This window comes from Natator depressus, chromosome 2, assembly GCF_965152275.1.
Source record: "Natator depressus isolate rNatDep1 chromosome 2, rNatDep2.hap1, whole genome shotgun sequence".
Classification (NCBI taxonomy): domain Eukaryota; kingdom Metazoa; phylum Chordata; order Testudines; family Cheloniidae; genus Natator; species Natator depressus.
Window position 1 is genome coordinate 86,069,451 of NC_134235.1, and position 15,854 is coordinate 86,085,304.

Here is a 15,854-nt window from a genome sequence, read left to right on the forward strand (position 1 = left end):
ACAAGTACTCCTTTTCTTTTTGCAAATACAGACTAACACGGCTGCTACTCTGATAGCTGAGACAAACGCACAGAGCTAGGAAATGAATAGTTAAGCCAGTAACAGTGCATTACTCCTTCATGCACACCTTATCCTTACCACAGCTACTGTATACAACAGACTATGCATTGCAACCTTAATTCTGCCCCTTTTCCACACATATGCACACACTCCTTTATTGGATTATTTTCCCCCAACAATAGTAGTTGTGGTTGTTTGGTGTAGTAGTTGGTTGTATTGGGACACAGCAGTTTAGTGTTTGCAGAATGGCAATTAAAAGTGATGATGAAAGGCTGGCATCCTTGTGAGCGCAAAGTTAAGGTTGCCCTACATGGTCTGTGTTGTGTGGTAGTTGTAGGGTATGGAGGGAGGAGTAGAGAGTATGTGCAGTTAGGTGTTTTAACTTTTCATTTCCTTGCTGTTATGGATTTGTCTTGGGTATGTTAGGTGTGTAGCAATCTTAACTACTTCACAGAAATGTGTTTGGGATATTAATATCCTAGGATTTTTCAAAATGTAAGAGTGGGTACGTGGGTGAGGCTAGGCAGACATGTATGAAGGTAGAAGATTTTACCTGCCAGCAGTTGCGCATGAGCCCTTCTTAACCAGTGGCTGCCCAAGAAACCATTGTGGGGTAAAATCTGACAAGAAAGGGTGGTTCCTATTAGAGAAGGTTTTATGTATACCCAGCCCCCATCAATCAAGTGTCCATGCACTTGGCACTCATCAATCAAGCTTGGGTGCACAGCACATACATTTTAAATTATAATGTGAATAATGGTTAAAAATGACCCCAAGTCCATAATCTGTTTTTTTTAATTCATTACACCAGATCTACACATATTTACCATGTTTAGGCAGACATTGGTTTATAAAAGATATCAGTCAACAGTGAAAAGTAGGACTGCCAAGGACAAATATCAGCCAGATCCCAATTCCAAAGACATTGTATTATAAATGGATAATGAGAAACCAGACACAAACTACGTGTAAAATTCAGTGGGCATAAAACTAACCATGTGTGAAATTTCACACCAATTAACCACCCACTTTTAGAGTAAAACAGGAATTTATAGTCCACATTTGAATAGAACTCTAACCGTAGAGCTACTACCAGGCACCTCCATAATATTGCATTTATATTGTATTTCACATGCAAAGCGCTTTGAATACTTACCACATAGTATGTGCAAACTATACGTGGGATTCATTTAATTCACTACTGAAGTGCAGCCTCTGCTGGGGTGAAACACAGTAACTGTTTAACAGCACACAAAATTCTACATTAATATTTAGGATAAAGTGTAGAATATTTTATCGAATTGAAACTGCAGGGAAATTTAATAAGACTTATAATTACACAGGTTGGAATTAGTTCTGGACATTGGGATTAATACACTTGTTCTTATGAGAAGTGTCATGGATTTTTTAATGACCATCAGTGACTAAGATTTCTTTTATCTCTGAAGACAGAAACCAAAATATAGAGATGGGGAAATCAACAGATGCATTAAATCCAGTCCCTGTCTCCAGGCCCTCTCTAAACTGTGCTCTAAGACTAAAAATATTGTAATTCCCCATTTAGTGTTTATTTTATTTATAAATATATTTTTCCTGGTAACTTCTACACATACTCGGCGGTGGTGGTGGTTGTTTTTAACAGAAAAGGATGGCAGATATGTTTTTTAACAGAATGCCAAACAAAAAAAATTATAAAATCTCATAGTTTAAAACCTTTGTTAATCTGGCAAATCAGTGAATAACATCATATGTCTAGCAGTCAAAACACATTTCTGCTTTCTAAATTTATAACCTGAAATAACAAGTTGGCCTTATTCCATCATGCATAGCAGGGGAAGAGTCCTAAGAGGAAAGAATTGGCTGTTATTCTCCAGGAAACTAGAAGGACTCTTTTAATAAAGATGTCCACAAATCAACAACGTTTGCCTTATTGAACAGAGCAGCAGCATACATGTGCACAACATTGCCCGGTGTAACTTCAAGCAAAGATGAATTCAGTTTTCAGTGTTTTGTTGCATCCCCTGTTTGCAGTAGAACGGATGCTCTAGAAAATATTCCTCAATTGAGATTAATATCTTAATTCACACTAATCCAATTTAGACAGATCGATTTGAAAAGTAAACACAAGTGGTTTCAGGAAACACAAATATGTGGATAAATGTGTTGGGGCAGATGTTTGTATACAGCCCACATGCACAGAGCAAAAGTTAAAGGATGTAAAGATGGCTTGAAAGCTCACCTTTTCACTGCCTTGAGCATCTGTTTGTCTTAGGTACTTTCATGACCCTTGTCACCGTAAAATATCTGCATGTCTTACAAGCTTTAACGTACTTAGCTTTATAACACCATTGTGAAATAGGGAATTACTATTGTCCCCATTTTTCAGATGGAAAACTGAGGCCCAGATCCTCAAAGGTATCCAGGCATGTAATTCCTGTTGTTTTCAGTGGGAGTTAATTACTTAAATACCTTTGAGGATCTCGGCCAGAGAGACTAAGTGACTTGCCCCAGGTCACACAGGATATACCACACAGTCATGGTGGAGCAGGAAATTGAAGTCCCGGGCTAATGGTCTAACCACTAGACCATCCTTCCTCTTTCCACTGGACTACAATCCATAAATGTAATTGTCCATTGGACCATCTTTCCTTATGCTGCTGCTTTGTGCTTGACCAGTTTCTCTAGGACCACTCTTATTTGCATAAACTTTTAATGGCCAGAGGGGGCCAAAATCACCCCAAGATAAGCAATGACATAGAGGCATCCAGCCACACCAATTTTTTCATGCTGTACCAGCAATGGGGAGAAGGCATGTGGCATATGACCCCTTTTGTTAGGGCAGTCAATCAGAGGAGACTATCCTGGATAGGTGTTGAATTGTATTTAATCTCACAGGTGAGCTGCAACTGTCCTCCTATACTGGTACTGCCACTTTGGGGTCTTTGTTGGCCGGTTCTGGTCCCCAGTGCAGCAGAGGTTGGAGGCAGCTTTCAGCCCTGAGTCCTCATTCCAGGCAGACTGGAGGAATTTGTCTGCCACCATGTGTATGGAACCTGCACCAGCAGAATTCATAGAGAGAATCTCACCCAATGTAAGAGAACAATAGAAAGAAAAGGAGTACTTGTGGCACCTTAGAGACTAACGAATTTATTTGAGCATAAGCTTTCGTGAGCTACAGCTCACTTCATCGGATGCATGTAGTGGAAAATACAGTGGGGAGATTTTATATACACAGAGAACATGAAACAATGGATGTTACCATACAGACTGTAACAAGAGTGATCAGGAAAGGTGAGCTATTACCAGCAAGAGAGGGGTGGGAGGGGGGGAAAACCTTTTGTAGTGATAATCAAGGTGGGCCATTTCCAGCAGAACATCTGAGCAACAGTAGGGGGGGAAATAAACAAGGGGAAATAGATTTACTTTGTGTAATGACACATCCACTCCCAGTCTTTATTCAAGCCTAATTTAATGGTGTCCAGTTTGCAAATTAATTCCAATTCAGCAGTCTCTCACTGGAGTCTGGTTTTGAAGTTATTTTGTTGAAGAATTACCACTTTTAGGTCTGTAATCGAGTGACCAAAGAGATTGAAGTGTTCTCCGACTGGTTTTTGAATGTTGTCATTCTTGACGTCTGATTTGTGTCCATTTATTCTTTTACGTAGAGACTGTCCAGTTTGGCCAACGTACATGGCAGAGGGGCATTGCTGGCTCATGATGGCATATATCACATGGGTAGATGTGCAGGTGAACGAGCCTCTGATAGTGTGGCTGATGTGATTAGGCCCTATGATGGTGTCCCCTGAATAGATATGTGGACACAGTTGGCAATGGGCTTTGTTGCAAGGATAGGTTCCTGGGTTAGTGTTTTTGTTGTGTGGTGTGTGGTTGCTGATGAGTATTTGCTTCAGATTGGGGGGGCTGTCTGTAAGCAAGGACTGGCCTGTCTCCCAAGATCTTTGAGAGTTTTAACATTTGAATTATAACGTTCAAAAACCATTCGGAGAACACTTCAATCTCTTTGGTCACTCGATTACAGCCCTAAAAGTGGCAATTCTTCAACAAAAAAAACTTCAGAACCGGACTCCAACAAGAGACTGCTGAATTGGAATTAATTTGCAAACTGGATACCATTAACTTAGGCTTCAATAAAAACTGGGAGTGGATGTGTCATTACACAAAGTAAAACTATTTCCCCATGTTTATTTCCCCCCCTCCCCTCCCCCCCCCCCCCCCGTTCCTCAGATGTTCTTGCTGGAAATGGCCCACCTTGATTATCACTACAAAAGGTTTCCCCCCACCCCCAGCTCTCCTGCTGGTAATAGCTCACCTTTCCTGATCACTCGTGTTACAGTGTGTATGGTAACACCCACTGTTTCATGTTCTCTGTGTATATAAAATCTCCACACTGTATTTTCCACTACATGCATCCGATGAAGTGAAATGTAGCTCACGAAAGCTTATACTCAAATAAATTTGTTAGTCTCTAAGGTGCCACAAGTACTCCTTTTCTTTTTGCGGATACAGACTAACACGGCTGCTACTCTGAAACCTGTCAATAGAAAGAATGATACCTTGCATTTATACTAAGCCTTTAGTATGGGGATCCCAAAGCACATTGTAAGCATTAATTAAGCCTCATAACGCGAGTGTTCTTAACTATTTTACAGGTGTGCAAAATGAGGCACAGGTAGATAAATGACTTGCCCAAGATCAAACAGCAAGTTTGCACCAGAGCTTGGAATATAACTCAGATATCTTGATTGAGATTTTCAAAAGAGTCTAGAGATTTGAGATAAATATCTAATCATTATAATTAGTGGAAGATATTTGTCTAAACCCCCTAGACTCAGCCCTCAGTTCCTTGTTCCTTATTCTGACCACTGGAACCTATGTACTCTGACCATTCAGAGCAACATACTCACAAATTAAGACAAGGTACATATTTTGGAAAAAAGAAGAAAGACTGGATTTTATTTTCTCTCAAATCTACAAATTTGAAACATTCTTAATCACGATACTTTTTTTGTTTCAAATTGATTTAAAACAAAATTCTTACACTTATTTGATCTCCTTGTTCTTCAGATCAGTAAAATAAGAGTAAGATTAGTTATCCTGATTTACAGCAGCAAAAAGCATAAAAAGTTTTCACAGGTGACTTTAGATGGCTATTTCATTTTACTTCTATGAGATTCCCTTTCAAATTTTATGTCTATTTTATTATCTTTACTTAGTTCAGGGTTAATTTTAAATTAGATTGTATAAACCTGTTCTGCATTAACAATAAGCCATGCAGTGCATGGGCAATAGCTAGCTATATGACATCTGGTTAAGGATATTTTAGACTCAAAGCAAGTTAGGAAATCTGAATGATCAGTGTTATTTAAACTGCTGAATACTAACTATGAGGTTTATTTCCCTGCCAGTTCACATATCAGTTCTGTAATGTTTCTATTCCAAAGATGAGTGAATTCTCGTTCTTGCTTTTCATGGCCACAGTTTCAAAGCATGTTACTTGCCTAAGGCCAAATACACTGTTTTAAAGCAATCAAGCTTAATCACTATTCCATTTCACTGTTTATATGCCTCCCATATTGTTTGCTATATTTACTAGTGAGCACAACTTGCCACCCTTATCTTTATCTTTTAGGCTCTAACTTTACCCCATTTTGCTGTCTTTGAGATGTAAGTAGATGATGATCTGCTTACATATCCCGAAAGCTATTAGTAAAACAAATACATATGTAACAGATGGACAAGTGCACCTGGGGTTTTATGCCCATAGAGCTGTCATGACCTCCCTCCAATCATACTTTTACCTTCTAAGGGGGCTACACCTGTATTTTTTGGCAATGGGATTGGAAACAAATGTGGTATAATCTCAAAGGTACCTCTCAATCTTTGTTCTACTTATATGAGCATTGAAAATTGTATTCTCTATCTTGTGGCTGACATTAATCAATGTTTTACTGGTGCAAAAACCTATTGTAATTGTTTTTTTATTTTGCTGTGCAAAAACCAATTATAATACATTTAATATTTATTTTAACTATATATACCTATGTAGAGAAGGTTTAGGTATATGATATAGATATATCTGTATCATATACCTAAACCTTCTGTTCGACTTTTACTTTAAAATATGTTCCAAATATTTATACAAAAACCAAAGAAATGTATCCAGATGCAGTAACTGAAGAGGCTCTGTTAAAATTTTTGATGTACACATTTTGGTATTTTTACTAGCAGTGTTTTTTATAGTTATGTAAAATCTTTTCTGTCCTCGTTGTAACGGTATTTACTTCAAACAAATAAAGGTCTTGATGCAGCAAACATTTATGGACCTGATTCCCATTTTACGCTATCTTGTTGAACGCAGTTTACATTAACGTGAAGGGCCTTAGTGTAGATCAGAATCAGGTCCTTCTGTGCTTGCTTAACATTCAGCACATTGAACAGTCCAGTGAGTAAACATACATAAAGTTTAGCACATGCTTAAATAGTTGCAGGATTGGAGCCAAAATGATTCATTAAAAAATAAACACAGAATGTTATCGTCTCCCAGCCTGCGAAATACTTAGCAGAGCCAGTCGATGGCTATAGCTGCAGCCTTGGCACTGTTCCCATAGCTGATGCACCCCTCTTCCACCAGAGAGAAATGGCAGGGGATTGCATTGTCATGGATCTATCAACACTACTCCCAATCTGCCCCACCTGTGACGTGAAGAAGAGCTCTGTGTAGCTGAAAACCTTGTCTCTATTCACCAACAGAAGTTGGTCCAATAACTTTGTCTCTCTAGACTGCACCAAGTTAGAAACATGTGTGTTTTCCTTCAGACCCAAGCAGTTTAGGTGAATCTATGTTTTAAATAGTTTATTTTACTAACCTCAGCTGTTTTGAGATGGCAGGCACCCATCTGAAAGGAGCTGAGCTAAAGTTAGAAACATAATGCTCAGTAGTGGTGTTGTGACTGTGACTGCAGCTGCTTCCTCTTTCATACGTGCCTTGGAAATGTGTATGTGTATCAGATTTCACCCATGAAAAAGCTACAGGCAGGAAGAGGAAATTAAGGTCAGAAAGAGGGCTGTCAGTAGGCTGTACCAGTCTGTTGACAATGTGAAGAGGTGCTTACTCTGCACAGGACACAGGAAAACATCTTCACCCAGTGAGGAAAAGGCTATTTCAAGTATTTCCCTAACAACAAATGTAAAGGTTCACTCAGTTTGAGTCAGGGATTTGAACAAAACCAGTGGCCTGGATTATCAAATAGAACAGACAGACAGACAAACAATGAACCTCCAATATGTTTCTTATGGCTTCCCTTTTCCTAACTTCAGGGCTTTCGGAAAATCTTCTATGTGGAATTTTTTAAAAGAATTATAGATAGTAGAATAGGAGTACCAGCACTATGAACTGCATGCAGCTATTTTTAACGTTTTAAATGGTGTGTGTTCATCGCTGGCAACAGATATTTAGATACATTTCTCTAGTGAAGAATGAGACTAAATATAGTGCCTATTTTTATTCCTGTTCTATTCATTTCCAGTGTAAAATGTGCAGTTACTTTTGTATGCAGCCAATCAAGAATTGTATATTTATGCAAAACTACATACTTGCATATATTAGAAAATTAACATTTAATTTCCCCTTGGTGAGAGGAAGGGAGAAACATCATGTGTAACAGATACATAATAGATGCTGGTCCTATCATTTAATGCACTACTGGAACATGCCCAGATACAAAAGTGATGGTTGTGAGATAAGAACCTGACAAGAGAAGAACAGAAGTTAAATATATAACTAATCAATGTGTAATGTTCCTCACCAACCATCTCACTGACAAAAATTGGAGAAGGGACAATTTTTCAGTATTTACAGCTACATGTTTCTTCTTTGAATAGTGTCCCTATGGGTGCTCTACTTCGGCCCCCTGCTCCTTTGATCGGAGATTTCTCATAGCAGCATCCGTTCAGTCCATGCATGCGTGCTAGTCACTCAGCCTCGTGCCCCGTGCTGCTGTTATATAGCACTGTGCAGGTGAACCGCCCTCAGTTCCTTCTCAACTCATACCTCAGGCTGAAAATGAGCTGTGGAAGTTGAGATATCTCAACTTTATTCTAGTATTTAGTTTATAGACATTCTTAGTATTAGTGTAATTAGTAAGTAGTAGTAGCTTTAGCTTCTTCTTCTTCGAGTAGTGTTCCTACGGGTGCTCCACTGTAGCTGTATCTGACCACCCCCCACCCTCCCTCCTGGTCTGCCTCGAGGGTATCTAGCGCTGGCAAGCAAACCGCCCTCAGTTCCTTCTCAACCCCCCTGGGGCTGAGATGGAATGAGTAGCAGTCCAGTTTACTTATTTACTCTATATTTGATAGTGTTAATTTATAATTGTTCTTAGAGTTTCCATTCTTTTTTGTAGTACCTTTAAAGTTTCTGTTCTTCAATTCTTAAAAAAAAAAAAAAATTTCTTTCGACCCCTTTCCCCACCTTTGTTGTGGGATTTCCCGCCCATAGGGGCATACCTGGTTCCCCCAGCTTTAAAAGGTGCCTCCCTATGATGAACAGGCACTCTTGCTGCATGTGATGTCTCAGAGGGGGATACATCCTGCAGAAATGCACCTTCTGCCAACAGCTGAAAGCTAGGTACCAAAAGAACCAGAAACTAAAGCTGAAACTCCTCCTCATGGAAGGCTCTCTTAAACCGGCATCTTACCCCAGTCCTGAGTCCTCTCCAGGATGCAGATCATCCCTGGAGTCATCAAACTCCAGAAAGGGAGAATCGTGGAGGAAGTTGTCTGATTCCCTCCACAAAGCCTCCAGGAAAAGGGTCGCAAGGCCTCAAACAGAGATCCTGACCAGCCAGAGGAGACCCCGGCGCGTTAGGTCACCTCAGCACTGATGGCTCCAAGGCACGTTACCCTAAAGAAACAGGGACCCCCAGGTGCAAGCTCTGCTGCGATACCTAAAGGCCCAAGGGGTACAGGCTCTGAGGCAGTGGCACCACCTGCCAGAGACAAGAATAGAGACTGTACCATCTCTACTAAATTGGCACCCACAAAAACATCCCCCATACTGACCTCTTCAAAGCAGCCCTCTTTGGAACATGCCTTCCATAAAATAAGCTGTTGGTGCCAATGAGTCAGCACTGGCAATCCCTGACAGTACTGAGCACAACAGCAGTACCGCAGGAAATCCATTTCTCTGGGGGCCTTACAATCGTGGAGCACCAGAGTCCCTGCTACTCAGTACCAGAATTCCAGTACCAAGCACGTCTCAGTCCCCAGAATCACAATCAGCACTGGGGTACATGTGTCCAATGACCCTGTTGGCCCCACCGAATTCCAGCAGGGAGTCAGACAATAATCAGGGTAACAGTTTCTCTCTGGTCTCACACCAGAACCCACCATTATAGCATCTGGGACCTCCTCGGCTATTCCCACGCTCCGATCCCCATTCTTCCTGGTGTGGACACCCATGCCCTGCCCCCTTCCCCAGGGGCTGTACTGGGATCTGTGGGCAACCTACAAGCCCCATACTTCTTGATCTTCTAGTGTCTCCCACAGGGTGCCCACCAGACATTCCTCTGCAGCCTCTATCCAGAACCTCAGATCCTCCGGAGGACACTTTTGAGGAGCAGAAGGCCAGACTACAGTTGGAAACCACTCCACTGATGAACATCTCCTCCTCACCGGATGAGGCAGTGATGTCCCCTCCTCCATCATTAGCTGATGAGTTCATGCTTTTCCAGTATCTCACTAAGAGGTTGGCTGATGCTCTTCAAATTCCCCTGGAAGAGGTGAAAGACATTAACTATAAATTGCTGGACATACTACACACATCTTTCTCTTTGAGAATTGCCCTCCCAATCAGTGAGGCGCTTTTAGACCCTGCCAAGGTCATCAACCAGATGCCAGTCTGTATTCCACCAATATATAAAAGGGCTGGCAAAAAGATTTACAGGGTCGCCAAGGAGGCAGACTTTCTTTTCATGCACGCTCCGCCCCACTCTGTAGTAGTGAACAGTGTTAACACACAAGGAAAGCAAAATCACACCAAATCAACCCCCTATGATAGACATTATAAGAGGCTTGACCCGTTCAGGTGAAACGCATACTTCTCTGTGACTTTACAATTCAGAGAGTCAAACTACCAAGCCCTAATGGCTAAATATGACTATATGAACTACGGCAAACTCAATGCCTTTATTGACCACTTGCCAGATACACAAAAAGAGCAATCACAAACCATTATCCAAGAGGGCCAGTTGGTAGTGAGAACAGCACTACAAACCATGGATAGTTCAAAAGGATCTGCAATTTCTAATCAAAGATTTTCCAAGTGGGTATCTGACTGCATTCAGTCTTGCTACGAATCTCATAATATTCAAGCATTTTTGGACATACGAACTCACTATACAAGGTCCATTTCCACGTGTATGGCATTTCTTGAAAACGTGCCCATTATTGAAATATATAAAGCTGCTATTTTAGCTTCTATACGTACGTTAGCTGAACATTACGCAGTAACTCGTGATGCTGCTTTCGATGCTGTGTTTGGCCCAGCTCTATCATCTTCCCTATTGGACTTGACTCCAAAGCTCCCTCCTCCTTAAAGGGGAACTGCTCGGTAATCACCTGTAGTGGGGCACCTGTAGGGACACTACTCAAAGAAGAAACAATGGTTGCTCACCCTGTGCAGTAACTAGTTCTTTGAGATGCCTGCCCTGTGGGTGCTCCTCTACCTACCCTCCTTCCCCTCAGTTTTGGAGTTCTCTGCGATAGGGCTTTGCAGTAGACAAGGAACTGAGGGCAGTTTGCCCACACAGTGCTATATAACAATGGCACGGGGCATGAGGCTGACTCGCACGCATGCGGGGGCTGAGCAGACACTGCTATGAGAAACCTCTGATCAAAGGCACTGGAGGCACAAACACACCTAGTGCGGAGCACATATCTCAAAGAACTACAGGGTTGAGTAAGGGTGAGTAACCATTTCATCAAAATACACAACTCTCCTTCCCCCCCCGGCCCCCCCCCGAAAGGTGACTAGCACAAAGATGCTTCACATTTTAATTTTACATACTTTGTGAAGGTTGTGCTAGGCTGCACTAAGGCGCACCAAACCCCGCCAACTCTTGAATAGAGTTCATGCAAGCCACCTCCCCTCTCTCCTTTCACTGGGAGGAATTCCCTAAAGCCCACTGAAGTCAATGATTGTTCGGAGTCACACAGAGAGTCAGTGTTAAAGCCAGGAATAGAATCTCCTGACACCCAGTCCTGTGCTTTAGCTATATGACCACCTCTGACCAGTTCTTTTGAGAAGTTAATTCTAATTGGGAAAATAGATGTTTTTTCTTTCCAACATTAGACAAACCCTTATGTCTGCAGCATGAACTGTCATTTTAAAAGAATGCAAGATATTTTTGAAACAAGTAACAAGTGCAGGTGGACAAAAAAATCCAGAGGAGCTTGAGTTTATTCAAGCTTCTATTTGTAGCTTTTCCCTCTGTATACTCCCTGACTTGGAAAGAACAAGAAATGAATGGTTATTGTAACTGAGCTATGCACAGTATAAACATCCTTCATGCTACATAGAAATTTGCCTTATTTTACTGAATATTATTCCCACCTAGAACCCCAAAACTGTCTTTTTAAAAAGGTATGTTCTTTAAATTAGCGGTTTAAAGTGGTTAAAAAGAAGAAGAAGAAGTAGGATAATTAACCAAGCTAAATTATATTCCCAAAACGAGAAGTTGGCAAACTCCATTTACCCATGTTTACCTGAGCTACACTGCTGCTTTAAATACCTGGACCATTTCCTTGTGTAAGCAGCCTGACTGTTTTATGTGTGGTTGAATTTGATATCGTAAATCACTGCAAAAGGTACAGAACAGATTCAGATGCTGAAAAATATGAACCTTAATTTCTTTTGTATTTTTAAAAGGTCAAATGTTGTAAATACTGGCCAGATGACACGGAGATATATAAAGACATTAAAGTTACCCTAATAGAAACAGAGCTCCTGGCTGAATATGTGATTCGAACATTTGCAGTAGAGAAGGTAAGTTTGGAAAACTGTATTTTCAAAATATGATGATGTTTTCCCATACAAGTTAAATACATGTAATTTTCAAAAAGAAAAGGAGTACTTGTGGCACCTTAGAGACTAACAAATTTATTTGAGCATAAGCTTTCGTGAGCTACAGCTCACTTCATCGGATGCATTCAGTGGAAAATACAGTGGGGAGATTTATATACATAGAGAACATGAAACAATGGGTGTTACCATACACGCTGTAACGAGAGTGATCACTTAAGGTGAGCTATTACCAGCAGGAGAGCGGGGGTGGGGGGAAAACCTTTTGTCGTGATAATCAAGGTGGGCCATTTCCAGCAGTTGACAAGAACATCTGAGCAACAGTGGGGCGGTAAAGGGGCGAATAAACATGAGGACATAGTTTTACTTTGTGTAATGACCCATCCACTCCCAGTCTTTATTCAAGCCTAAGTTAATTGTATCCAGTTTGCAAATTAGTTCCAATTCAGCAGTCTCTCGTTGGAATCTGGTTTTGAAGTTTTTTTGTTGAAGAATTGCCACTTTTAGGACTGTAATCGAGTGACCAAAGAGATTGAAGTGTTCTCCAACTGGTTTTTGAATGTTATCATTCTTGACGTCTGATTTGTGTCCATTTATTCTTTTACGAAGAGACTGTCCAGTTTGACCAATGTACATGGCAGAGGGGCATTGCTGGCACATGATGGCATATATCACATTGGTAGATGTGCAGGTGAACGAGCCTCTGATAGTGTGGCTGAGGTGATTAGGCCCTATGATGGTGTCCCCTGAATAGATATGTGGACACAGTTGGCAATGGGCTTTGTTGCAAGGATAGGTTCCTGGGTTAATGGCTCTGTTGTGTGGTGTGTGATTGCTGGTGAGTATTTGCTTCAGGTTGGGGGGCTGTCTGCAAGCAAGGACTGGCCTGTCTCCCAAGATCTGTGAGAGTGATGGGTTGTCCTTCAGGATAGGTTGTAGATCCTTGAAGAAAACAACAGAACACCACTAGCCATCACCTGCAGCCCCCAACTAAAACCTCTCCAACGCATCATCAAGGATCTACAACCTATCCTGAATACAGACGAACACGGCTGCTCCTCTGAAACCTGACATGTAATTTTGTCACTTTGAAAAGATCCTAGATTTCACTGGATAACAGGCAGCCCATTTTTCATAGCAAATTACTTTTGGGTAGTCTTCCAGTGCTCCCTTACGGAAGATTGGATTTTCACTTTTCTTTAAATGCGGATCCTTTCTGCCTTGCCCTGGCCCAGACTTGAAATGGAAACAGAAATTTCATTCCCTTGGGGCACTAGAGGAGGAGAGGGCTCTGACCCATCCATCAATTAAACAGGACATTGATGTTGTTTTCCTGTCTTCTATTCACCACAATCAAGCCAGTCTGTGTCAAAAATAAGTCTTTTCATATACTACTATTATTCAGACGTCTAGCATGATTATAACTGCTGTAATCACTGGTCCAATATATTTCCTGGTCTACAGCAGAACTGTTTTATAATGAAGTAATTTTTTTAACAAGACTTTAAGCAGGGGAGATCCTTTACAAGCACAGTTACAAATGGCATATTGTATCGTCATTTAGTTGATTTGAATAATGCCATTCATTGGGTTGTCACTTAATTAACAGGTATTAAAATCAGGTTGTTGTTTCAGATGGTTTACAGCCTAGAGAGACAATGTATAAAACTACCAACAGGTGTGCTGGAAGCAGTGACAAAAGCAGCATGGTTCAATGCTGAGATTTAGCATACATCCTGGTTGTTCCATGATTTTTGTTCCTCACTAGTATGTCTTGAATATCAAATAACTTAAGTCATTTTCAGCTATGTATTCTTATTTGCCATGGCATCAATTTTCTTTAAACCAATGTTTTAAAGGTGTTCCCATTAAGTTACTGAATCATCTAATCTCAGTTTGTGTTAGAGCATCTTGTCCATGATCTCACAATGCATGACAAAGGCAGATCCAGAAAGATGAGCAATTAATTTTTCCTATTACATTCTTCAGCCTAATTGTTAAATATACACCAGTCCAGCGAATGGAATCTAATGTTAGTAATACTTTTTCCTCGGCTCACTCAAACCTGTTGTCTCCAACTATTTAGATATTTTTTAGCACACAGAGATGAGAAGGGGGTGGTTAGACTTTGAAGAAAATGTGGTTTGGGTGATTTCTATTCATCAAGTTCGAAGGTCATGCTTTGAAGTTAGCTTTTCACTTCTTAGTCAGGACTGTGAAAAAAGACTTGGAGGATTTTACAGTTACTCATGACCAAAAGCTCATGAATAAGTGAATTGAAACAGATAGGGATAAACAATCCTAACTATTTTATTTCAAAAAAATTTCTCCATTTGAAAATACCTCATTTAGACATTAGTTTTTTAACAATAGGCAGCTTTTCAATAAGCTGATAATGCAGCTTCTGTGTGGTTCAGAAAGGAATGTGTTTGTTTTTTCCCCCTCTGTTATTTATTTTTTTAGTTTTCCTTATTGTGCTGAACAGTCAGGGCTATCCATATCCTCCACCATATCCTCTTTCCTGAATTTAGATTGTATAAAATGTTTCTGACCCACTTAGTTATTCAGGTCATTTTTTCTATATGCTTCTAAAAGAAAACTAAGGAGTTTATTTGTTGGGGAAGGAGTTGATTGATGCATTTTTTAAAAAGAAATGACAGTTTAGTTAATGTCAAGGTGTGGTGGTTGTAATCCTGCTCCTGTGTAATTTAAAACTTAAAGAGACTTAGGCCCTGATCCTGCAAACACTTTCATATGTGCTTAATTTTGTGCACATGAGTAGTTTTTCGGGAACTACTAGTCAATGGGACTACTCATTTGTGCAGGAGTAAGCAGCTGAGTAAGTGTTTCAGGAGCAAAGCCTAAATTATTAACAGTCTAGGGACAGTTTATAATATGACAGAGTTTTCATCCTTTTGATTTCAAGGAAAAGGTGAAAAATATTGTCTATCCAAGATGAGCATATGCTTTCATGATTCACACAGTTGTGATTCTGTTTTGGGTATAAAACCCAGTAGGGAGGCTACAGAGAGATGAAAATGGGTCTTTGTAGATACAATAAAAAAACTCATTATAGCAATATGCTATATGCAAAATCTAGCACAAACGGTAGACAAAAATTACACTTGAAATATTTAAGTGTGAATCCAATGGGTGTATACAGCTCACGTTTTGAAGGTACATTGTCATTTGCACTTGCCAGACAAGTAAGTGTGCTTGCAGACAGGCAATTATATGTACATCTACCTATTCTGCATGTGCAAATGGAGGTTTTGCATGTGTAATGGATGTACACTTAAATTTTGAAAGTGCAATTTAGGTGGTATGTTGACTAACAAATGTTAAAATCCTTGCGTAGACAGGGCAATTTGTATTTTAACACGTTAGGTGGTAGGGCATCAGCCTCCCTGTTAATGTGTGTAAAAATATTAATAGCCCTGTCTACATTACGGTTTAAACATAATTTAAAAATCACATCTTTTTCCCAGTGAACACAGCCTAAAACAGAACACATTCCAATTTGGATATATTTTCCTAACCATTGCTTGTTCCTGTTGCAAACATACATGAACATTAGATAATCACTCAAAATGATGCATTCTCCTTAATTTCCACATCTCTGTCTCGCTCATCTTGATCCTGCTTCCACTCCCGTTGAAGACAATTGAGGTTTTGCTATTAGCATAAGTGGAAACAG

The 15,854-nt window shown here is 40.3% G+C and overlaps 1 protein-coding gene across 11 annotated transcripts in view; it reads left to right on the top strand.

Moving 5' to 3' along the window:
• The window catches only part of PTPRM (protein tyrosine phosphatase receptor type M), a 720,827-nt gene that overhangs the window by 681,957 nt on the left and 23,016 nt on the right, over positions 1-15,854 (top strand). For all 11 annotated transcript variants that reach the window (XM_074944607.1, XM_074944608.1, XM_074944612.1 and 8 more), the window contains one exon: positions 12,005-12,121. In XM_074944607.1, coding sequence (XP_074800708.1) covers positions 12,005-12,121 — 117 coding nt within the window. The remainder of the gene's footprint in view (positions 1-12,004; positions 12,122-15,854) is intronic.